The sequence below is a fragment of the Manacus candei genome, unplaced genomic scaffold (assembly GCF_025592945.1).
Source record: "Manacus candei isolate 608988 ecotype Guabito, Panama unplaced genomic scaffold, ASM2559294v1 h1tg000056l, whole genome shotgun sequence".
Taxonomy (NCBI): domain Eukaryota; kingdom Metazoa; phylum Chordata; class Aves; order Passeriformes; family Pipridae; genus Manacus; species Manacus candei.
In genome coordinates, this window is record NW_026138104.1 from 5,425,190 (window position 1) to 5,451,655 (window position 26,466).

At 36.9% G+C, this 26,466-nt stretch overlaps 1 protein-coding gene across 6 annotated transcripts in view; it reads left to right on the top strand.

Annotated features, from left to right (window-relative positions):
• MALRD1 (MAM and LDL receptor class A domain containing 1) overlaps positions 1–26,466 on the top strand; it is a 248,132-nt gene that overhangs the window by 216,123 nt on the left and 5,543 nt on the right. For all 6 annotated transcript variants that reach the window (XM_051802231.1, XM_051802232.1, XM_051802234.1 and 3 more), the window contains 3 exons: positions 14,905–14,981; positions 15,070–15,160; positions 25,257–25,332. In XM_051802231.1, the coding sequence (XP_051658191.1) occupies positions 14,905–14,981; positions 15,070–15,160; positions 25,257–25,332 (244 nt within the window). The remainder of the gene's footprint in view (positions 1–14,904; positions 14,982–15,069; positions 15,161–25,256; positions 25,333–26,466) is intronic.

Consider the following 26,466-nt stretch of genomic DNA (forward strand, 5'->3'; position numbering starts at 1 on the left):
ACAGAGCCCAGTCCAAATACAGATTCTGTGTTCGATTGGCAGTTGTCATTTTCGAATGTTCAAAGAATAATTTTTAATTAAAGTTATTTGATTTTTTTCATTACTCTAAACATAGCTGATTCAGTTTTATTCTTTGTTACAGTCTTATTTTGCTGTAATCTTAATGTTTTGTTATTGAGGCTACTTCAGATCCAGTGGATGATTGTGATTAAATTTGTTGTTAATACAGTCCCTAAATATTGTCAATGCAGAATATAATACAAGCAGGACTAAAGAGTTATAATACAAGCAGGTTCAGCTAGAAACAGACAGGTTTGCAGTCTTTAGCCTTGCAGAATGCACAATTGCAAGACAACAAAGCACCTATGTGGTTACTTTAGGATTTTCTCTCTATATTAGACTGGATCTTAGCGTTTTCACTCATATGCCCAAAAGTGAGTCCCTGTCAGGGCAGGGATCCACCTGCACCATGCCTGCGGCCTCGGGAGACCAGTTTGCACAGTCGACCCAGCCTCCAGCAGCATTTCACACCCTTTTGCACTCTGATGTGCACCACAGTCAATGGCAACCAGCACAGCCCCCGCAGTTCTGGAATGCATTCATTGTGTGAGCACCCAGACAGTTCCTCCTGCAATACCCACCCGGTGTTCTTATCTTAGGGCAAATCACATTGTTCACCAGAAACAGCAAGGTGGGGCGCAGGGGGGGTTGTGATGCACAGAAAAACCTGACTATCTCTCATCACTGTCACAAACCTTTTAACTAAGAGAGGGATGTGTTTGGTTAATAACTGAAACAGGACAATGTCAGTTATAGAAGTAGATTACCTAAAGAACTAAACATTAAGTTGAAGGTATCACATTAATGACAATAAGATGACAGAGGAGTAAATACTGGTAAAATACTGTTTTCTCCCAGTATTGTTCCATCTTGTGTAAGAGCTGAGAGAAGGAAATAGATATTGTTTTTCCTTTCAATTTCCCCTGAGGTGAGCCTGACTATAAGATTTTTCACAACTAGGGAAGGGGAGAGAGCAAGAGGGAAGGAGAAAAGGAAGGAGAAAAGGAGGGAGAGAGGGAGGGAAAGAAGGAGGGAGGGAGGAAGGAAGGAAGGAAGGAAAGAAGGCACAGTGGCTATGCTAAAAGCGAGTCTGTTCATCAAGGTTTTCTCTTGTGCCATTCATCAATATACAGCTCTGGCACAGGGTTGCTTTCTAGGATTTATAGTAAATAACTGATGAGACTTCCATTAGTCTATTCAGACATAATGACTTATGAGAAAAGGTATGCCTGTTTGGGACATACAAGTCTTACTAGATATTGGTCACAGTTACAAACAGAACAGTAAAATTGTCTATTTTTAAACTTCTTTTCATCCTGATACACCAAGGAAACAAAGCTAGTGTGACTGAACTGCTATTCTATTTGTCAGACCGTAATTCTTTCCACCAAAATCCATATTTTGCTCATCAGTCAAATTTGACCAATCTTGATGAGATATCTCTAGAACTTTGGGGAAAAAAATGTTTACTAATGAAAGACTGGAAAACTTAATTTTAGTCATCTACTGTCTTTAAAATAAGGTAAAATGGCAGTAGGAGTTCAATAGTCATCTGTCCTCTTTGCCCCGCATTTATTAGCCAACACGCTTATGGCACAATGCTAACTTTTGTCCAGCAGAATGTACTCATGTGAGAAAGTTGAGAGTACTGTAGAGGTCTGAAAGAAACAGGCTAAAGATGGAAGAAATTATGGGGGCATGAGTAAACTGCTTTTATTGAGAGTATGAATAGAAGTGAACACGTAGAAAACTAGGCACTATTAAATCCACTGTTAGCAAAATATCTTTTTATTAAATTTGCTAATAATCTCAATATCCAGTCTAATACATCAAGTTATTAAAATCTTAAAGACTGAATTGAGAGAATAAAGAAAACACAAATTCTTATCACCTGTACTGTAATTTGTAGCTGAAGAATGTCTATATATAAAAAAAAAATTAAGTCCCAAACATTGACTCACAGACAAAACCCATAATTCAGGATGTTTTCCTCTGGTTTCCACCTTTTAAGACAAGCAGAAGCAGGCTCAGGTTCCTATCACTTCCCAGCAGTTGCATGCCTCCTGATGTACTTGTGTATGAGAAAACACCTGCAGACACAGCTGCCAATGATTTTTATTGAAAGTTTTACCATATTTTCACACCTAGAAGATGAAAACCCCAAAAGTGGAGTAGTTCTGTGGCTGACAAGGTCTCAATATTTTATGACCTACCCTAAAGTCAAACTCAGGCTAAAAAAGAAAATTTGGCACTTTTTTCCTGATAATACTGTTGTGCTATTTTTTTAGTCCTGTAAGATGTACTTGCTACATGTTCTGTCTTAAAAATGGATGTGCCCAGACTGAGCACAAAAAGGCTTTTAAACTAAAATCCAGCTTTTACTGGAATCTGAATTAGAATACTATTTAAATTGAGAAAACTCAGTGTGTCGAGGGACAACAGAGTAGAAATAAAAGCATTTACTCACAGCTGTCCCCTTGCCTACTTGTCCTCACAGATGTGTTCTCACTTTCCAGTTTGTTGCAGTTATCTCAAACTTTTCCTGAGTGACTGCAAGATCTGCTCCTCCCCCTCCATCCCAAAACAACATTCTCTTGTCTCTGATGGCCTGTCTCCCCTCTCCTTTCAGTAGTTCCTCAATCTTTCTAAGTGAGCCACAGGCCAGCAACTTTCTAGTGTCTCCCTGTCCTGCCCAGCCTGATTTCATCTGCAGTCTCTCTGCTCCTCTCCTCAGCTCTCCTCTGGATGATCAGTAGTTTCTCAGGAAAAGAGCAAGGTTAAACCTCAAGGGGTTTAACCAAAGCTAATCACACTGTTTAAAGGAATTTAACATAAAGCTGAAAATTAACGTGAAATTTACATTTGGAAAGAGACAGGCTGAGATTTGTAAAATTTCAATATGAAAATCAGACATCGCATGTCCTGTGATAAAATGGCAGCAACAGCCAACAAGTTACCCTTGCACTCTCACTATTGTCACAGCTCTCTACGTATACTTGGTACCCACAGCATATCTTGTGGGAGATGTAGCACATCTCGTTGTGAGTTCTCGTTAATATCACAACACAACCAAAAAAATTATACTACAAGTTTTGGATAGAGAAAAAAAGTACTGTAGTCTACTGAACTCTAAAATTTAGAGTATTTCCCAAGACAAGAAAAAGGACAGAAAAAAATAGAAAGAAATATTTTTTATGAAAAAACTGGAAACTGTAAAGTAGCAGGTCTTCAAGTACCTCACAAAAAGAAGGATAAACTTCAGATTATCCTTGTTTTAACATTCACAGAGTCAAAAAAAAGGACTATGAGAAAATCCTTCTGATAAAAAAAAAGAACCTAATAAAAGAAATTGAAAACATCAATGTCTAATCTCATTCAAAAAATAATAAACTATCATATGCAAACAAGTTCGGTCTCCTTTTGCACAATTCAGAGTTGGCTAACTCAGGTCATATTTGAGAACATATGTGTCATAATTTAATATATGGTGAAAAAAGGACTGATATGCATTAATGTGATACATTTCTTACTCTAATTATTTGAATATGTTTGTGAAATTAAATTATCCTGTCTTGATTTTCAGCTATTTGATGTTGAAGAAAAAAGGCAGGGCATTGTACCAGCTTTGTGACAGACTGTTTCAAGAATAGTAAAAAAATATCATCTGCTAGGAACCCCGTAGAAAAAATTTTACAGTTTTTATTCCAAATAGATGAAAAATTGCAATGTCCTGAGGTTCTGAGAAGTGGTTTAATGAAATCAGTTTTTCAGCTATTTAAAAGCTGACTTCAGCTTATATAAAAGTCTTAGTCCTGTGGCTTTACAAAATGTAAATCTGTCCCTTATTAATACCGAATGTTTGTCATGGCTCCCTGCCACCTTGTCCCAACTGCTGACATAAAATCATCAGTAGAAAAACAGAACATAGCAAGGATTCTTTGATCTCACAGATTTTTGGATACTAACTCTGTCTGTTAGGGCTGTTGACTAGTAATGCAGGTTAACAAAGCTTTTGTTCTGCCTCATGGTATGTGGCAAAGGAGCATAAAGGCTACTCGGAATTGTTATATGTACATTGATTCATTGTACAGCAGTGTTAACATCAGGGGAATTGTTCCCAGTTCTTCATCTGTACTGCATATTCCTTGGCTGTAACCAAGAAAAGACTTTATTGAATGGATGTTGGAATACTGTTAGAAATTTTTCTATCATTAACTGTAGTTCACCATATGTTATTAACAATATGTGATGCATGAAAGATCATGGGAAAGATTTTGCTTTATCAGAGTGCCAAGTATCACAGTTGAAATAAGCTCTTCTATCAAAGCAAGTCAAATAACCCAGATTTAGACCTATCTATTCTCCCTAATAAAAGTTTCAAGCATTTATTTGGAGTTCAATTTTCTCTTCATGTCAACTAAGAGTAGCATTAAGTGCTGAAGTTTGAAGGTTTAAACACTGAGAACAGAAGTGACAATTTAGCCATTCATAATAAGAACAGGGTTTTTTCTGGTTTGTTTGTTTCTTTGTTTGGGGCGGGGGTTGTTTGTTCATTTGTTTTTATTAGGTGTCGTGTTTTTACTAGGTGTAGTGAATTACCTCTGTTGTATGATATAAAATTAATCTTGTTGCAACGCTAAGCACTGAATACTGGAATTAAAACTTTAGATTTGGGAGGGAGGTGCATGGGGAGTTTGTGATCTTCCAATTAAATATGTGCCTGAACAGGCATGTGTTAGGGTTTGAATTGAAATTGCATGGGAATCCTTAATTCCAGCTTCTCCTAAATTCTCAAGTCTTGACTCTGTAACCATAACAACGGTAACAGAATGTGGATCTGGGAGAAAGGTTGTGATGAAATTATTTTTATCGCATCTAAAGTGTCTTAGGTTCTCATAAATTGTTTAAAGGTCATTCCTCTAAAGACTTCATAAATTTAACTTGTTAGCAAGAAACTAGAGAGAGAATTCCCCAAGCATCTGTGAAATTTGCCTGTAATATCTGCATATTATGCAGAGACAACATCCCTGCATTATTTTCTATGGGCCACACCGGCATGTGTAGAACTCATTGCTGAACTTAAGCCTTTTTTGGGTGATGTGTAATTCCTAGTGTAAATCACTGTCTCTCTAGTACATAGATGGTAAGCAAAAGAAAAGTTTCGTGGTTTTTGTGTTGTGGGTTTTTTTGGTACAGACACAAATTTAAAATACAAGAAAAAGATTTAAAGAATATATTTTTGCTGATGTAATCTTACCCTGTACTTGCGCACCTAGCTTGTACAGCAGTGAGAAGCAGCATTAGATGTTATTGTATGGTGTTGTCTCCCATGTAAGCAGATAAATTTACAACTGTCTGAGAATGACAAAATGATTTATAATCTCCAATATATACTACAGTCCACCTGCCAGGAGCAATGCCTGGTGTTGGCAGGCTCTGGTTAAAGCAGACCATTTTAACTGATAAAAAGGCTAAACCAATGCTGAAAAGGGGCATCTGAAAAGGAAAGAAAATAACTTTATCACTTTTTAAAATTATTATTTGTGCCAAATGTATAGTTTAATACAGACCATCCATTGCTCAGGCTTTTAAAATAACTATTTCATCTCACAAAAGCTATTCATAGGGTAAAGTGCAATGAAAAGCAGATTTGTGAACTAATTTTGCAATAAATACATATTATTTCTTGCATAACTAGTTATAATGCAGATAATGAAGTAATGAGCATGTAGTACTGTTAGCATAACAGATTAAAAGCAATAAGAGCAAACATTAAAAAACAAAACCGAATGAAACAGAACCAATAAACAAAAAAATCCCCCAATTCTCCCCCCCAAAAAAAACCCAAAAAACAAAAACAAAGAAAAAAGTCAACTAAAAACCAAAACCCAAAATCTAACAAAAACAAAGCAAGAAAAGGATGGTCTCTGTGGAAAAATACAGCCACTGTAAATATATTCAGATCTCTTATCAGGTTTTCTACTGATACATAACCCTGTCTGTTCTATCAAGAGAATTGTCATTCAGGCAAAAAGGCTTTTTTCTCTGAAATGAACAGGTCTCTTCTATAATGTAAGCATTGTTTCCTAATTTTACTTAAATATGGAATCAGTGTTGCTTCTGAAATCAAAATAATTTTGCTACCAGAATATAGCAGCACAGTCAGCCTTTCTGTCAGGTCATTCCCTAATCTTTATTCAGACCTCTAAAAGTTGCAACTCAGGTCTGTATTTGAGACACAAACATGTAAAAAGTGGTTCCTAGAGGTTTATGGTTCTCTGTCTCTTTCTCTCCTTGCTCTCCTTCTCTCTATATTCTTCCCTTACTTGAAGTGTTCTTCAAGAGCAAATCAAGCATCAGCTCCAATTGAATGTTCCACAAAGAGCAAAAGGGAGGGAGGGAGGGAAAGAATAGAAGAGAAACACAAGAAAGAAAGACATGTAAGATTGGACAAAAAGGAAAAAAAAAGGAAGAAAAAAGAACTGGGAAACAAGATGGATGGGCAGGCTGGCATGAAGGACTACTTCTTTGCTGTAAGCTGATTAAAACTAGGGCCTATCTCTTCAGTGAACTTTTTCAATTCACTTCAACAGTTTAGGTGCTGCTGCACTGATTTCTTGAGCAGGTTCACTTCATATTGTAAATGCCAACGTGTATTACTTCAATCTCCTAGGTTGCTTAGAGTAAAAGATGGAGATCAGTCACTTTTCTCACTACTGAAATACTTTATATGCTAGGCACATCACTTGGAGTATCTGCACCAAACTTCCCTCAAGCCAGCCCAGTGCTCTAAGTATCCCATATTTTGATTCTACTTCACAAAATGACTAATTTTTACTGGTTTATGCAAGTTTAAAATGAGTTTTTTATGAAGAAGGTCATTCATTTTAAGGGTCACTTTCTACAAAGCACAACCCCAGACCCAAAAGCAGGGGGAAGAAACTCAGGACTCAGTTTAATTTGGACTCTCACCACTACACTGTTTCAAGCTGTTTCTTTCTCTGTCATGTGAATGTCTCATGTCAGCACCAGTTAGAGTTAAACAACATGCTTACTGGTGGTTTGACCTTTATTTAAAGCAGGGTTGAAATATTGGTTTTGTCCTAGAGAAAATTTCATTTTAAAAATCACTTTTTTTTTTTCTGGAGGAATTCTTAAGACTTTTATTTTGTTTAATGGTTAGCTAAGTGAATAGCAATTTCACTGTTGAATTTAGCAACAAATCCTTTCTTCAGTGCCAGAAGTAGCTTCACTCCTAAATTCTCCCACTGGAGATTTTAACTCAGTGATATAGTCATGAAAAATCTGTTATCAAAAAACTATTATTAAAGAAGGTGGGACAAGGTAGCATAAAAAAGAGTGTAATTGTTTGAACTGATGAAATTCAAGTCTGACCATCTGCTGTGAACACATACTTCTGCTTCATTGGTGTAGCTGCATATTTGAAATCTGTGCCATAAAATAGAGTGGGCATCACGTACCAACCTTCAATGATTCTTCTGGGGCTTATTTCATTAAAGAGTCAAGGCACAAAAGCAAATGACACAAAAAATAATTTCCATATAGGTCTGTATTTCCTTATGATAGGATTAAATACCCTGAAAAAAATTCTGTCATGCCCAAGATTAACACGCTAGTCTGAAACAAGAATTTTAGTGAAGCCGTAAAGTAACCTGTTCTTCAAATCAGTGTAATTCTTGGCAAAATAACATCAAAATTTGAGTTTGTTCTGAGGTGCTTAGGGTAGGGGCCAGACAAGAAATCAGGCCGATCAGGCAGGTTTCAGACACTGACAGAATTTCTTTAAAATTTAAATTCATATTCCCTGTGAAATACGAACTTTCTCGTGTGTCAACTAATTTCAGTGAAGAAACATTTGCTCTGAAATTTTCCAGTCCTCTCTATTTAAAACAACAGATATTAGAGAAAGCATTTACCCTTCCCCATTTAATAAATGATTTTCCTGCACCTAACAGGATGTCATTCACAAGCTGTCTGTGATACAAAGCTCACCCCCGTGCTCCTATTCTAACACCAGATGCTGTTTGTTTTCTCTTTCAACATTTCACAGCAAGCATGAAGGTGTTGCTCCTCTTTCCGAGCTGTGAAACAGCTAAATGTACCTATCTAATCTGAACCAGTCATTGTGACACTGTTACAGATAATGGTAAAGGACCCAGATGAGATTGGTCTCTTTATTTCCCACAGTTTAAGCTGGTCTGAACTGCCTCTAGATACCTCCCCTTTCAGGTGTTAACATTAGAAAAATTAAGTCCCTCTCGAAACCTTTAAAATTGATCACCATGATTTCATTTTGTATCTATATAAAAAGCAATTAGATACACTGACCAAGTCCTTCCTTATAACAGTTATCTTTTCCTATTCAGCTCAGGCTGTAATTAGAACCTCTCATTGTGGCTATAAGAGCAGTGTGTAATCAGAGTGTGTCATGCTAGGGACCTGGGAGTAGCTCCCTGCACACCGTGGAAGAAAAGCTACATATAAAAGATGATAACGCCAATACATGAATTTTCTTCCAAACTGTCATCAATTATCACATTAAGCCTGCATTTCTAAAGAGTTGCAATCTGTTTTAAGGAATTCTCTCTAGTACATATCATTAAGTTCTTGGCTTCTAAGACTTGCTATGGCAAGGACTCCCTCAGGTCAGTTAAGAACTATGTGACAAATAGGTTCCTTATTATTAATTTAAGATGTATTTCCTTTCAGTTTGATTGAATGTTCTAGAAGATAGAACACACAGTTTTTCTTCCATTTACCATATATCATTTTGTTTACCTTCAGCATATCTGCTCCCGCTCATCTTCTGTATAAATTAAATCTGATATTTTCAGTCTCTGTCATATGAGTTTAATCACTGTAATCTCTAATGTCTTTTATCTTACTTCTTATGCATCCTGCATGCTTTTATGATACAAAGTGAGCCATTACTTTCTTTGAATAATCTATGAGGATGCATAGATCTTTTCTCAGACTACTTGCAGTTCTTTTAGCATCTATTTATGCCTCATATTGCTCACCTTCATGTTGACTCATTTGTATTTGCCAGCTATGAATTTTAGCAGTTTTCAGAACAGAAGCTATATCTAGATCCTCAAATCCAGACCCTTGTTATCATACACAGTCACATCATATAATTCTATTCAGAAGTTTAGTTAGCTTTCTTTTATGACCAGTTATGGGGAATTGTTGGCTTACACGTTCCTCTCTACCTTTCTGTGTTTCTGGGAGTTTACAGCCTCTGAGGATCTTTGAGGCATGTGTGCAAAAAGAGGTATGTATTGCTGAAGTAGAGGTTACTTCTTTCTCCAAAATGGAATGAAGAGGTGCTGTTTTCATCATACTGTCCAAGAATCTAGTGAAGCTTATTTTGTATAATACTGATTGCAAAGATTTGTGCACAGAGAAACTTCTACAGTGATATAGCAAATGGATATCAAGTCTCTCTTTTCTGCAAGGAACTAGTTTGTGGGTTTGGTGGGTTTTTTTTCCTTGTGTTCTCTCTCACCATTTCTGGAGCAGCCTGCACTGCAATACATATGGCACAGCTCCCAAAAAAATGTCAGCATTCATGTGTAATGACCCCCATGTAATGTATTATAAACACAGTAAATGTATTAGAAACATAGCAATGGCAAATCTGAGTTCACACAGAAGATACTGGCTCAGTGCATTGTGGTTGTTTCATAAGTACAGTCTCTAAAGGATATTGCAAAGTGTACATTCATGATCATAGGAATGTATAACTACGATCATCCACATATTACTGCCTTAATCTACATACTATTAATACCATGTACACTAAATAGTTGGCTGACTAACTTTTGGTCATTCTGAATATATGCAAGACATAACAGATTAAGTTTTCTATATAAAAAATTTTTCAGATTAAAATAAGAAAAGCAGATATGCTTTGACATCCTGAAACGAAGTAGTGTATCAGCCAGGCACGTCCTTGTAAATTAAACCTGCCCTGACTGAACATCCAAAAACAACAGACACCTTGTCTGGTTTTTATTTTTTGTTTTCAGTGAGATGAGCCATAACTGCAGGCTCAGGATGCAGCAACATGGGCAATGCTAAATTCATTCCTCTGAATTACCCGTATGTATATTAGGGAATAATGAGTTGGAAATCCTAGAAGCAAATTTGAGGGGTTAACATTCTCTCTTCCAGGGTGACTTTACCATAAGAACTTGCTAATAACACAAGACATTTTGTCAGGCAGGATAGATTAGGATGTGCACTGGGATGGAAGTATTCAAGTGCTATTTCATCTGTCTTTCTCTGTTGCTCCTCCTGTTTCAACTGTGAGGAGTTTCCTGTCTAAATGGATCGCAGTGACTATGTCTGCATTTCAGATAAGCTTAAGACTCATGTAAAATGTGGTGGTGCTAATTAGTCAAGATGTCATTAGTCCAGGGAAATTAATTGTACATAAATAATGTGGAATTTCAGCTTCATGGCTCAAGAGATAAATTCAGAGCTTTTTCAGAATTGTCTGTCTTAAAAATAAAGTAGCAGAAGAGGATTATTAAGCAAGCTCTTCAAAATTCCCATTACCCTGCTAATGAAGATTTAACACATAGCCCAGAAGATATGGTCGATCTGTACTCTGTAAGGTCCTTCCACCACATCAGCATTTGTGTAACCCCAGCTGCTCTCATCAGCAAGGAAGCTAATTGTGACTTTGAAGAAGCAACTTACCTGCCTCCCAGTTGAAAGCAGAACACTGGAAGTACAGTCCATGCATAGCAGTGAGTGGGTAGTTAAGAGTGTTTTCCTCCATTAGCTGTACTTCAAGTGAGCCATCTCTTGGGTGCATATGCAGGCTACTCTGACCTACCTGGAGCTGTTAGAGTAATTAAAGTTCATCTCAGGATTACATGTATCAAGGACTGCGCAGTAGAAAGGTGAAGTTTGACTTCCCTTCCTATAAAGTTGCCTGGTATTATTACTGTTATTCACATACAGTTTTGCAGTAACAGGCAAAGAACAAAGTCTGAGAGTTGAGACCATATTATTATGATTGCAAAAGCACAGGAATGCGTATTGTGTCTCCTCAGTACAAACATCAGGGAAATATCTTCCATCATCATATATATAATATAAATAAAATATATATAATCACTGTAAACTAACACCATGCTTGCCTTTACCACCTTTTTTCCCAGTATTTTTATTTTATTCCTTAATGAAAAGAGGGACTTGTCTGGATTTTTATCAATTGCCTGGTCCTACAGGCATTGGACAGAGTGTGAAGTCTACAGGAAATGTCACTGGATGAGAAGAACATCATTTCAACACCTACCTCACACAGGGGGTACATGTACTTCATTCCTTAAGGACAAAAGGTTCCATGTTTTGTTGTATAAGTTTTGCATGGCTTCTAAAATAGTTTGATTCATCGGTTATAGCCTGCAGTGGTTTCTGGATTTTATTAAATATAAAAAAATATATAGTGGTATAGCATTTTCAAACCTGTAAAATACTCTCAATTTTCCAGATTTCCTATCAAAACCTCCAATATCCTATAGAAGACCATGCCTAAATTATTTATTTGTTTTGAAAATACCCCTCTCCTTTCCAATGGAGTGAAATAACTGGAGTAGTTTGATAAGAATTATTTATATTTTGTTTACATTCATGTTCTAGAACTATTCTCTTCTTCTCCAGTGTAAGTTATTGGTAAATATTAGTACCATTACAAATCTCAATTCTATTCTCTCCTCCGAATTTAGAGAGTAATTTCTCCACCACCACTATGCCAAGGATATTAATGAACAATTTTCCCTTTATTCTTGGAACCTCAGTGAAAGTTGCAGTCTTCTCAACTAGCTGTAACTCTTACTTTCTCAAGTCTTTTATTTTTAACTTGAGAAGATGGAATTTTCTTAGTAATGAACAACCAAACCTTATAAAGATTTGAAGGAACCTCCAAATTATAAAACAAATTTTTCTGATAGTCTTATATTTTGCTTCAGTGGCAGGAATGCTTGCTAAGATTCCAGCCAAAGTTAGAAATTAACAAATAAATTAATGTGTGGAGATACATGAAGGAGTTTTTAACCAGCTAATATACTCATTCTTCAAGCTTTTTGTTGTTTAACACTTCTTATCCAACCTGGTCTTTGAGGATTAGCTATGCTGTCTTAACTATCATCATATTTTTTTCCTTGCCTCCTCCCTCTCCCTATAGACAGTCCCCATGCTTCATGCTTTCCCATCTTCAGTATCTTTCCCATCTATTTTTTTTTTAATTTGTCCTAACAACATACCAAGTTTCAGAGATACTATCTTTGTTTCACCTTAATCCATTTTCTATCCTTTTTTTTTTTTTTAATCAATAACAGTGACCTACATGGACACAGTGGAAAATCATTTCACTGGCCAAAATTGCACATTGATAATCTGACACCAGATTCCTAAGTAGTGTGTGCCATGTAAGACAAAAAAATACTGTTCAAATTCAGAGATTTGGAAGGAAATAAATGGCCAACCTTAGGTGGTTAGTAGTTGATTATAAAACCTCTATGTATGCATGCTTAGGAAGATAAAGTAGTTGCCCATATGACTAAAAGCTGCCTAAATTTTTTATCCATAATTCAAACATAGCATGAATATGTGGAAATATTCCATCAATAAATGGAAACATAACATATGAATATACTTCTGGGTAATAGAACTTTACTATACTCTTACCAGTATACACACCTGCTTTGTGAGAGTTCTGAGGTGAACTGTGCCCTGGTGGATCCAGAGCAGATGGTACCTCTCTTGCCATGTCTGAGTAGTTCTTGTGCACAGCTGCAAATCTGTTTTCTTATTCTTTCTTTACAGTCAAGCAAGTTCTGCAGTGACAAGAAAGAGGGCAATTTGGATTAAAAGCATATCTGGCTCAAGAGAAAATCTGGCAAACGGGGAGAAAAGGAATTATACAATCAAGAGCAATCAGAAAATTATTTTGATGGGTGATTACCATCAGATTGCAATGTTTCTACATGGCTCCACAGAGCTTGGTAGGAGCCCAGATGCAATTTGACATTTGTATAAAATCATCAGTCTGCATAAAAGGCAGCTTATGAATTACATGATTTTTTTGTAGTATGCTGAAGAAGAAGGAGGACTGAATGGACCAGGTATTTTCTGTCACTGAATAAAATGACTCTCCAGCTGAGCTAGAGCTGTCAGCTGAAATTATGCCATTTTTACTTAAAAGTTGGCATGTCAGAATATGCCACTGGCTCCAGTTCCTAAAGCTAGGCTTCATTAGTTATATTAATTACCTACCTTGAACAAGGTAACCCTTTAACCAGAGAAAACTCACATCTGTAAAATGGGTTAATAAATCTCTCTCTATCCACTATGTTTGAGTAGGGCTGGTGCTTCCCCTCTGGCATGGTCTCTGCCCACAGTTTTTCAATGGAGCACTGAGTTGCAACAAATCCCGCATCAGTCTCATTTGGTCTCTAGTGAAGTCACCTTCCTCCTGTCAAATCTGAAACTGGGATACAGATCTGCTTTCTAACATGCCCCCATCCTTTCTGAATTCTTCTAGATGTCACTGAGGTTACACTCAGATTCTTGTTGCTCCTATCATCCAACCCTTCTTCTCCCTACATCCACCACTCAAAGTCATTTTCTGGGAAAATGAGATAATGAAATATACTCTCCCTCTGGAGTGCCTAGTTAACTCACTGTATAACTGCTAGGGTAAGGCACAAAGGCAATACCATGGGCTAAACCATGGCAAAAAACATGAAGTTCCCTCTCACATGTTCAAATAAAATAGCTTTAATATAAACATTTAATAGTGTATATATGAGGTTTTGTATTACACATTTAAGCAGAGGAAACCACAATTTCAAAATGGAAATTACTTTATAAAAATTGGTAAGCCTTTACACTAGTTGTCATTTAGGGTTTGCAAAAATACGTGCCTTCAGCCATTTTTAGACTCCTCAAATTGCACGTGTCTCAGCAAAGGCAGCCAACCTGGCCTAGGTGCCCGAGGTCCCTTCATTCTGATGAAGGCCACAATAACAGCAAGTAGACAAGAGCTAAATCTAGATAAATTAAAGTGACAAATTATGCAGGGGTTTTTTGGGGGTTTTGGGATTTATTTTTTTTTTGGTTGGTTGGTTTTTGTGTTTTGTTTGTTTGGTTTGTTTTGTTTTGGGGTTTTTTTTGTGACTGTGATTAACCATTAGGCAACAAATTAAAACAGTAACGCTTGTGTAAGATTTCTTGTATTTGGTCTCTTCAAATGAAGACTGGATTTTACCAAACAGTAATTTTAGAATAATTTTACCTGGCTGCAGTTGTTAGCTCAAATGTAACACTTTTATTTTGAAGGGGCATTTGTTTGAAAGATATAATTTTTGCAAGAAAATAGTAAAACAAAAGAGAGACAGATTAGGTGAGGGGGCAGGAAATCGCATCTTTTTCATCTCTAATTGTTTGTGTTTCTGTACATTAGGGTCCCAGTTCCTCAACTCAGAAATTTACTTAACTTTCACATGGAGGGATACAGGGAAATTAGTCAGATTTCTTTTATGAGAAAACAATACAGTGATAATGTCGATAAGGAAGCCAATTCTAAGCTTTGAACTTAGTTTTATTTTATTTTTCTCTCTCCTAAGTTTGTTTTGTGTATTTACTACTTACATTCCATTATATTGACTTGGGTGCTGCTCTTTATGATTCCTGGATAAGCTTTAGTCTCCCTGGCAAAAGTGTTAAAAGGTTTGCATTTCCTGTGTGCTCATCTCTGCTAATCGTTCCTGCTTCCCCCTTTTTCAAAAATTCTTGTTTTATTCACAGATGTGGAAAAGAATGGGAAGGAAACCGTTGCCACATAAGTAAAAAGCCTCTTCAGCCTCCAACTCTCCTACAAAATGGTGGGTCTGTAAAAAGAAAGAAATATCTTTCAATTCATTCTTTGAGTGTTTTGTTTTACTTATTTCTGTCTTTGCTCTAATTTTGCAGATATTTGGATTGGGTTTGGTATTGGTTTCTTCTTGATTAAAATTACAGCTGCTGCCTTGTATTTTCTTTCGAAGAAGAAAGTGCCAGAAACGTAAGTGAAACTTTTATTTTGCGTAAAGCAGACACAAATGTGGCACAAAGCAATGGCTAGCTGCCCAGACTCATTGGTTTCAACTTTTAAATCTCCCTGCAGTCTGTTTGTCTTCATGTGCAACACTAAGCAAAAAAACTAGCTTTGCAACAAAAGCTGACCTTAGTGGACCCCATCCTGGAAACAATGAGGAATGGCTTGACTGCTTAGAATGTTTTGATTGTAACATTGTATGTGTATTCTTAAATTATAAAATTCAGAGTTCAGAGGATTTTTAGGATGTGCCTTACACTGACAATTCACTATCTCACAGATATATTTCCTAGCCCTTCCTGTCATCCTTCTGATAATCTCTGCTTTCTCTCTCCTCCCTAATGTAAGATTTTTTTTATTCTGTTTCTTATTTTCCTCTTACACCTGTGTTGCTTCTCTGCCTATCTCGTAACTTATTCTGCTAGATCCTTCTCTGTCGGCAAGTACCTACCACTGCCCCTTCCTCCCTTTCAGCAGTTTCTGTTGTGCATTGTGCTGTCTATTTTCATGTTGTTAGATTTTCCTCACCCTTCATTTTCTTCTCCAGAATTCATCTTCAAAGCTGTCTCTTTTCCTTTAAACTTGTTCTCTGCTATAGACTTTTCTCTCTTTGGGGATGCTGTTATCGCCCAAACTATTCACTAATCCATGCAGACTCCTGTCCTGACATTATTGCTGCTGACATGTCTCCTGTCCCTGCATGCTCCCCTGACAGGTAGAGCTGTCTATGGACACAGAAGAAAAATGTTGAAGCAGGAGCCTATATCACTTGTGCTACTGTTAATTGAGTGCATAGCTTTACCTGCTTTCTTTACATCTCCTTCCTCTTCTGTAAGCGGGAATAACATTTTCTTATCTGATTTTATGGGGGCTTCAAGACTTAATTCATTCACAGTAATACAGCCTGCTAAGGCACACATAGGGAAAGACATCTCAGAAGTGTAAGATTAGTTTTATTGTAAGAGCTGCTAGATTTTTTTTGTAATTTCAATTAGTATCTTTGGAAACAAATAATTTCTCAAAACATGTTTGATGGTGTTCTAATTAAAAAAGTATTGTTGTTCCTTATGCTGCCTCTCCTGTGCTCTCAATGCTCCCTTCTACCTTTTCCTTTCATAAAGGTCTGCGTAAAGGTTACTGCACTGCCATTCATATCTCTTCTACCCACATATCTGTATTCAAAGAATATTTTTTCCTTTCTTGGTAAAGCTATATATGCTAAAAAAACACCCAGTCTTTTTTGTACTCTGTTGCAATATGATGTCAAACATGCGAATATCCTATCAGTTATTAAAACACCTATTAGATGTTAAATCACCTACTAGGTGTTAAAACAGGGATGAATGAGGATCTTCTTACTATGGTGCTAAGAAAATATCACAGCCCTCATATGCAGAGAATCAGAGCTGTGAAATAGAGGGTTAGACAAGCTTATGCAACAAAACTCATTCAAGTCTCGATTGTTTTCACTGGAATTGCCAAAAAGATCAGTTATGCTGATGGAAATTTTTGTGATTACAAGTTTTATCTGTTATGAACTGAGATTTCCAAATCATTTTGCCCATGGTACAGAACAAAAATTTATAATTTTCATTGTTTTTAATCACAGTTGACTTAACACATAAGTTAAAATGCATTTTATAGGCATCTTGCTAAGAAATAATCTAGCTAATCAATGGCAATTTGATCGAAATTATGAAATTGCAAAAACAATGAAATCTGGAACTTTGAATTTGAGAAGATAAGTTCATTCAGGCAGTCTGTCTCTCCTTCTTCAACTATCTAGTGCCTACCATGATTTGGTGTATAAAAATCACAGCTGGAAACATAGTAGTGAATTAAGGCAAATTATTATTTAAGTACTTGATCAGTAGTCAGAACTGACTAGTCAAAATGCAGCCAATGTTACCATACAGAAGTTTGGATTTTTAAGATAAGCCTTTATAATAAGAAGGGACTTGTGTCTGCATAAGTCTGTAAAATGTACAATGTGACAGCACCACACAGAGGCATGAGATTTTACTTCTCATTTTTTTTAAGGGATTTGATGAAAGAGAGGAATTTAACTGACACATAAATGATACATTCCTGCAATTAATTTTCTCTTCAAAGGCCTGTGTCTGCTTTCAACCCTCCTGGATCATATTGTTTTCTAAAAGTATAGTCACTCTAAGGAAGCTTTCACACACTTGAGGCCATATTTACTGCCTTTTGATAACTTCTTTTGCTAGCTATTTTTACATAATTTCCATTAGTATCTCCTTGCCTTACTGATATAGAACCACACATGCAGGTAGGCAGATGGTTCTTCAGAGGCACATTAACAGTTGTAGGTGCTAGCTCCCAGGACATCTTGAAATGGAGTGCAGGTCCATCTATGCCTCAATGGAAACAGCACAGGAATGTGCACAAGAGCTAGAGAAGAAGTTTCAGAGTCCAGTAGGACTAATTTTTTTCACCAGAAAGCCAGGTAGCAGGCAGTATGTCCAGACTGGGACCCCTTAGACAGCTGCTGGCTGAGAAGTTGTCAATAACAGTGGTAAGAATCTAAGAGTTACATTTGTCTCTCCTTTTTTTCTTTTTTCCCACTGGAAAGACTAATAGTGTCTTAACTCCTCCTTTCAGCTCAGAAAGGATGCCCCACTTTTCCTTTGCTCTCTCCTTCTCCTTCTTTTGCAAGACTTTAATTTCTGATCTGCAGGCTTTAAATGCTCCATTGACTGAATGGGATTTACTGGAAGTCATCATGTAAGTTTATTTCCTAATGGACAAAAGTGGCCGGCTACATGGCTTGGCAACAGTGTACTTCATTACCATGATGGCATTCAGATATGCAAGCTACTTCCCAGTTCCCAGTTGGAGATATGTGAAACTTTTGTATAGAAACTTCAAGCTGGGGAAGCTTACAAATTTCTCACATTCCAGTTTGCACTGCAGAGATGATTTCCTAGTCTAGAAGGGAAGGCTGCCAGTTACTCCACTCCATCAGTAGCATCTGTCCTTATTGACCACATAGAAGCAAAGCTTCATTTTAGCTTCCATTTTATTGTAGATTCCTTCACGTGCTTCATTTTATATTAAAAAGTGAGAATATGAAAAGTAAGTGACTTTCTGCCCAGCAAAGCTATGTTTTTTTGCGTTTGCCTCCAAAGAAGTCATTGTCCCTGGATCCTTTCAGTTTGTTTCTTTCCTATTCTTGATCTGTGCCATCAGTTGCAAGGCTAATGTACCACAGCTATTATCAGTCCTGTCAATCTTAACAAGCACAGTACAATAAATTTTCCAAAGCATATCAATAATGTATTTTGCCACACAGGCAACAGAGTGGAAAATGGAGGTGCTCTGAGAAAGTATTCTAAAATTATAGAAAATCAGGGTGAAAAAGGACTCACGGAAGCCATTTTTCATTCTGCCACATAATAGAGACTCAATGGTATCCCTCCTAAATTTGCATGTAAAGACCTCTAGTAACATGAATTTGATGGCATCCTCAGGCAATCTTGGTACCTTGGGTAGAAAGATGTTTACTATTAAAAAGTTATTTTCCAAATCCTTATATGTCTGTTTACAATTTAAATTCATTCTTATTCACCATGGACAATAACAGATCATTCCCTTCCTCCTCTGAAAAAGCTTTTTCTGCTCTTGAAGACAATTGTTATGCCTCCTTACAGGCTGCTTTCTTCAGGCTAAACAAGCTCAGTGCTTTTTGCCTTTCTCCATAGTTAAGGTTTACTTATAATTACGATGATTCCCAGTTTCTGTTGCCAGACTTTCTGCGATTAGACCTTACCCTTCTGGAGGTCTGGTGTGGAGGAATGGGTAGTGTATTCCAGGCGAGGCTCTCCAAGTGGATCTGAAGGGCTGCCAGAGGTCATTGCTGGCAATGCCTCTGTTCCTATATCCCAAAGTGTTAGACAGAATGACAGTATAATGACATTTATTGAATCATTTTCAGCCTGTGAACTGGAACAGAGACAGATACTGTTCTTGTAAAATGGGAGAAAAATGTGCAGTTTTATGGGAAAAAGAAAAGCAAAATTTGGAAGCATCAGCCATAACTGTTGTTTGAGAGTTGGTGTATTAGTCTAATGCTGCTATCCAAATCCATTTATTCTTCTGTAGAGTATTTTTGTTCTGAAGGATGATACCCAGTATTATCATCAGAAGTCTTCAGTTTTTCTGAAATGTACATCTCATGACCACTACACATAGGAAGGATGGCAAAGAAACAAGAAGTAGTAAGCTGAAGTAGAGCTAATATAAGTCTGCAGCCAACAAGACCACTCAGATGAAAGATGCAAAGGACTGATTTAAAAAAAAAAAATAAAAAAATTAAACTTCCTAAAGGGACTCAAAAAGTACAAAGTGTAGACCTTGGAAAGAAAGACAGCATATATACAGTCTAATTAAATGTCCCAGTGGCTTGTAGATTATTCTAGATCCAGCTTTCGGAAAGTCTTCTCTCCTTTCATCATGCCTCCTGTTTCTTCTGTGGGATGCGCAAAATATAGCCTACTTCTGCAAACATAAATTTAATTGAAAAGATTTTGTAAATACTTTGGAAATTGAGATCTTGAGGTTACTTTCTGTTTAGAACTGAAGCTTTAGAATACCTATAAAGAATTCTTTAAAGGAATTATTTTAATTAGTAGCTTAATTGTAATTGAATCTTTGGTCCACTAGGATTTTGTCATTGTTGTTATGGTCCAGATGATAAGCATTCTTCAGGTACTATATTTCCTACAAAATTGTGTCCTGTACTAAAGATTTAATTTTTCTTTAAAGGTACATTGAAATGTACAAAATTATGATCTAATGCATCCAAACAAATGAAATCTAGATACTTTAATTTTCCATTACAAAGCATTATGTTACGCAGCAGTAACATAGCGGGCAGGTATTTTTTTGTAGAGCATACAACTTCTTCCTGTCTCTGTGAAGTCATAGTGGAGAAACCTACAACAAGGCAGTAGTTTTTGCTACTAAAGAATAGAGATGAGCTTAGCAAAGCTATGACCTATGTTACCTCATCTCAAGATGATTAAACCTTTCCTTTCCTTTTGTGGTATTTGTGGTTATGTTAGAAAACCCAGTTCTCTCTGAACTGCCTTACCCACATCTTTTTTTTTTTCTTAAGCTGTTCTGTGCCTGTCATTTTTAACCCTAGTTATTCCCTACTTGGTAGAGTCTTCTGAACTTACAATTTATGAGTTTTCCTCACAAATGAGATTTATAAACATTTCCCATTGATCAATTATTCTGGACTGTAAGTTTTAAAGCAGTGAGTACAGTGGTCACATGTATAAAACTTTCTCCCCACCACGAGGGAGATGGGTATATTTCTCTTTACTGTAGCAAAAAGCTATCATTTTCTGTCAGGTCAATGTTTCACTTTGGTCAAATAACAGCAAGCATTGCAGGAATGAGCTTAACTCAAGCCACTACAATACATTTAGTTAAAGTGTCCAATCAAGAAGTTAAAAACTGATGATCAGATGGCAACAGCCAGCTCACTGACTAGTACTGCACTTTTATGCCATCCTCAGCAGTATCTATATTGGTGACAGAGTACAGTAGAGGACGTATCATTGCTTTTCTCTAATCAGGGGAGCTTCATATTCTGATTAGCTAAAGTTCTACTGTGTTGTGTTTAATTCTAGAGATGTATACATGACATGTAAAGTAGTGTGAATATGTCATCTCAGTTCCCTAGCACAGACTTCTTCAGTAAAGCTTTCAATACTGTCTCTCACAGTATCCTCCTGGACAAAATGTCCAGCACAGAGCTGGATAAACACAGCATGTGATGGGTGGGCAACTGGCTCACAGGTCAAGCACAGAGGGTAATAGTGAATGGGGTAACATCAGACTGCTGACCTGGCACCAGTGGAGTTCTGCAGGGCTCCATCTTGTGCCCTGTGCTCTTCAATATCTTCATAAATTACTTGGACACAGGACTGGAAGAGATACTAAGCAAGTTTGCAGACGACATAAAACTGTGAGGAGCTGTTGACTCTCTCAAAGGCAGAGAGGCCCCCCAGAGAGACCCTGACAAATTACAAAGTTCAACAAGGGAAAGTACTGGATTCTACACCTGGAATGGGGTAACCTCAGATGTTCAGATAGACTGGGGAATGAGATGCTGGAAAGCAGTGTCATGGAAAGGGACCTTGGGGTCCTGGTCCATGGTAAGTTGAATATGAATCAGCAGTGCCCTGGCAGCCAGGAGGGCCAACCATGACCTCAGGGGCATCAGGTAAAGCATCGCCAGCTGATCAAGGGAGGGGATTGTCCCTCTCTGCTCTGCACTGCTGTGGCCTCACCTTGAATATTGTATGATGTTTCAGTCACTGCAGTATAAGGAAGATATTAGCTATTAGGGAGTGTCCCAAGGAGGGCAACAAAGATGCTGAAGGACCTTGACGGGAAGCCGCAGGAGGAGTGGCTGAGGTCACTTGATCTGTTCAGCCTGGAGAAGAGGAGACTAAGGGGACACCTCATTGCAGTTACAACTTCCTTCTGAGGAATGGCCTGGAGTTGTTTCAGGGGAGGTTTAGGTTGTATATTAGGAAAAAGTTCTTCCCCCAGAGAGTATTTGGGCACTGAAACAGGCTCCCCAGAGAAGTGGTCACAATGCCAAGCCTGACAAATTTCAAGGAGCATTTGGATGATACTCTAAAGCACATGGTGTGACTCTTGGGGATGATCCTGGACAGGGCCAGGAGTTGGACTCAATGTTTCTTGTGGGTCCCTTCCAACTCAGCATATTCTGTGGTTCTGTCATTCAGGCAGTTAGTACCTCATCCAACTGATGGATTACAGCACTTGTGTAAACATGGGATTACATTTTTTCTTATATATTCTTTGAGACCTTTTGAGTAATTTGAAAATATTTCAGAATTTTTAAGGATAATTATTGGTATCCCTTAGAAAGAATCATTTGCTACATTCACAAATGGGGGTAACCATACATGTGTTTGTATAAATACATTGATATATGTACATCTATGTGCATATATATGTTGTATATATACGTGTAGCATAAAAGCTATATATTAGGTAGTACATTCAAGGTGACTTCGAAAGCCCTGCTTTGGCAAAAATGTTTCTAAGAACAGGAGAGAACTTAAGAAGGTTCATTCTCCACCTAAGTTTGGGGTGCATAAATTCAAGCACCGTCCACATTTTGGGCCATAAAATTCCCATTTTTCCTATGATTAGGTGACCAATACATATGCTCTTTCATGATTCAGATCTAAAGTGGAGAAACACCTGAAATCTACTGGGCAGCCTGAGCAAGACTCAAGTTTTCATGCTAGAGAAAACCTCACACTCGCACACACACACACGGGACCAATTTCAGCACTAAACACAGCAACCACAAACATACTGTTTAAGAACTCAGACAGTACTCTTTTTGGTGCCCACAGTTTGGCACAGTGTTCTTCTGGTTAGTTATACTCCTTGCAGAGAAAGCTGGAGATCCATGTTCAGCATCCTCCTGCCCTCAAGACAGACCCAAGTACTCAAAATGTTCTTGTCCAAACTAAGCTATATATAGGTCTTGCATGAATTGCTTAAGTTTTACGGGGGAGTGGGAACGAAAGAGAATCAGACCTATCCTCACCATTTGCTATTGGCACAGTAAAGGAGGTTCCCACTGAGAATTTTGTGACTTGGATTGCCTTTTGGAAATATCTCCACTGACTGTAAGCAGAACTGATGTGCTTAATTCCACATCATGCTTTTAGATCAGTTGGTCTGTGATGTCTAAATCAGACATAAAAATTAAGGCATGAAAATCTGGCCCTTTGGGCACTAGTTTTGAAGAAGAACCAAACTTCTTGAAAACTACTCATCTGAGTTTGCTTCTGGCCTCATGTTTTCATTTTAGAGTAAAAAATATATTCTGTATACATTTTCTGGACTTTATGCAGGAGGATTAGTATGCAAATATATACTTAGGATGCATATAAGTAATCTAATATATTATAGGTTCACTAAACTAACTAAACTGTAATAAATCATGATATCATGATCTTTAAGATTAAGATAAAATGAAAAAATCAACAGGTTCAAATATTCAGCTCTCCACATTGCAGGCAATCAAAATAAATTATGAGACTGGCATTAGAAGCAATTACTTTCTGAGAATCTTGTGAAAAATATTATAGAGACATTTCTGGTTTAGTGTAAAACCCGAACTTAGTTTCTTGTGCTGATTTAACTCATAAGGTCATACAACTCTGTAGCCTACTTGTGCCTTCCTCCTAAGCAGCCATTCTGGTTTTAGTTATTTGCAAAAGAAATCATGCAGTGTGTGTCCTCTGTGGTTCTCACTGAGGAACAGCTTCCCAACACCTCCATCGACTGTTCTTCTGTGACTACCTTTTTCCCCTCAGTAACCCAGAGCCTGTCTATCAGCTTCTAGGAAGACACTGCTTCAACCACCTGTAGGAGCAGCTTTGGAATAGGACTTTTTAATATGAGAAAATCCATTTCTCCATCACTGAGATTGATGGGAAGCTTTAGGAAAATTTTTGTCTTAGAATACTGTACAAACACAGCTTTCTATGTACACATGGGTTTGCATATCCTCTTATTCTTAAAAACTGTGGAAAAAAAGCAACAAAAACTAAAAGCATCTCTTCAAAAGCAAAGATTAGCTTCAGCTTCATTCTTCAGTAATTTTAACTAATACATCTGCTGTTTTTTATATAGTCTTGGAACACTTTTGATGTTTCACACCTTTCACTACAAGAAAGACACTGAGGTGCTGGAGTGAGTCCAGAGAATAGGACAACAAAGCTGTTGAAGGGTCTATAGTTTAAGTCCTACAAAGAGCAGCTGAGGGAGCTGGGGCTCTTTAGCTTGCAGAAAAGGAGGCTGAGGAGAGACCTTACCACTCTGTACAACTACCTGACAGGAGGGTGGAACACGGTGGGAGTCCATCTCTTCTCCCAGGCAACTAGTGACAAGATGAGAAGACAAAACCTGAAGCTGTGCCAGGGAGGGTTCAGGTTGAACACCAGGAAGAATTTCTTCACAGAAAGGGTTATTAAGCATTGGAATGGACTGCCCATGGAGGCAGTGGAGTCACCATCCCTGGAGGTAGAAAGGACTGGACATAGTGCCATGGTCAATATGACAAGGTGGGGATCAGTAAAAGGTTAGACTTGGTGATTTTAGAGGTCTTTTCCAACCTAAATGATTCTGTGATTTCAAGAATTGTGGAATATTAGGAACCAGTCATCTATAAGAAAAAAATATTTAGGTGTAGGCAGAAAGCTCCATCCTCATTCTGCTTTTGAGGAATTAATGGGATTAACTGCACAGGTTATAAGTGCTTCCAAAGAAAATGGAATATGTGAAGATTTTTATCAGGAAAGCGTATCTTTAAACTCCTAGAGGAGGTAATGGACATGAGACCCATAATTAGCAAAATTTGTCCTATTCATCTATTATAAATTGCTTAAGGCATTGTGTTAATTCATGAAACCTTTGTACTTCAATACCTTCAGTGATTCTTTACTTCTGGATTTCAGTAAAAGTTATGGGTTGCTTCTATAGATTTAAAACTAATACTGATGATTTTGACCCAAAATGCAAGTCCTTTCCTAATTAATTGGAAAATCAGAGTTCTTATAACAATTAAATAACTAATGTGTTTTGAACTTGGATCCTAAGATCATGCCAATTAATGAATTGTTTGTGTGATAGTTGCAAAACACAGAAGGAACGAGATCTTTTAAGGTAAAATCATGTTTTGTTTAATATATAACACTGTATCTGCATTTTATGAATACTTAATAGCTCTATGAATATCCAAAAGTAGCAACATTTTAAGCAGCTACAAATGCAAAATTATTATTTTAACCTAGACATTACTTATACAGAATATTGGTTTAATTTCATTAATTTCAGTAGAGCTCAGTTGGAAATATATTTAGCCATGTATTATTTTTTATTCAAGTCTTTTCAACTTGAAACTGTTCAGTTCTTTGACAATCTGTGTGATATGGTGGGTGTTTTTCCTTTTTTTTTTGCTTGACTTTTCAAGGAAAGTACAGGAAACTGTAAATGTGTCATTTGCCAACCCATTGTACAAAGACCTTAGCTCATCTGAGAAAGTAAAGGTAAGTAGCAATAACTGCTTCTATACATTCAGAAAAGTATGAATTTGTAGTCCTCAGTTTTCCATTGAAACAGTGTAATGTAACACCTCAGTGAATCTTTTTTAATAAAAGAAGTGAGAATTAAAAATTAACACAGCTCTCACTGCATTTTTAAAATGTAGGAAGATTTGAAATCAGCTCAGTTTTGAAAACATCTCAATATTTACAACTTTTATAACTGTGGGCTGTTGATTCTGAGAGAAAAAAAAAAAAGTTTTGGATGAAATATTTAGCCACACATAGATAAGAAAAAGCTCACTGGGACTTATCTCCTTTTGCTTTGGAAAAAACAACAAACAACAACAAAACAAAAAACCCCACCCAACAAAGCAAACACCCAACAACAGTAACACACCAACAACAATAAAACCACAAAACGCATGATTCGGCATCCAAGCTGCCTTTACACGCTCACTATAATGAAACAGTTTATAATACTTCCCAGTACCTTAAATGTGCATCACAATTCCCATCACTGGAAAATTCATGTTGACACTGAACGGACACTTGGTCACACATTTGCCTAATATATTTTGTTGATCATAATTAAAAGACTGTTAGAGTAACAAAGAAGTTTTTAAATAAAATATATATCTAAAAGTGAACGTATTGCAGCAAAAGATTTAAAGGTAAGATTTAATTATCAAATTACAACATCTAAAATTTATGGTTTTACATTTAACAAGAACAATATGATTCACTTAAAATGCAGATATCTGCAATAATTTTGTTTATATTTTTGTTTATAATTAAAAATAAAATAGACAAAGCACCCTGGAGTAAAAAGCAGAAAAAAAAAAAATTTAAAATATCCTTCCTGCTCTCATTTTGATACTACTCCTATTAGCATTGAAAGAACTAGGCTTGGTTTAAAATAGAAAATAAAACTTCCTAGTCCTTTGCACAGTCAATAATATAAGATTCCGCTGCGGCTTTGAATAGGATTAACTATGACATGCCATTTATTTTCTATAAAAGGGTCCTAACACCTGATTTTAGACATTAGATCAAATGAATTCACTTATACGTTGGAGTTTGTGAGAGCTCCAAGTTGGAAACATTCCCATCACAATCATGTCCAATTTATCAGGACAT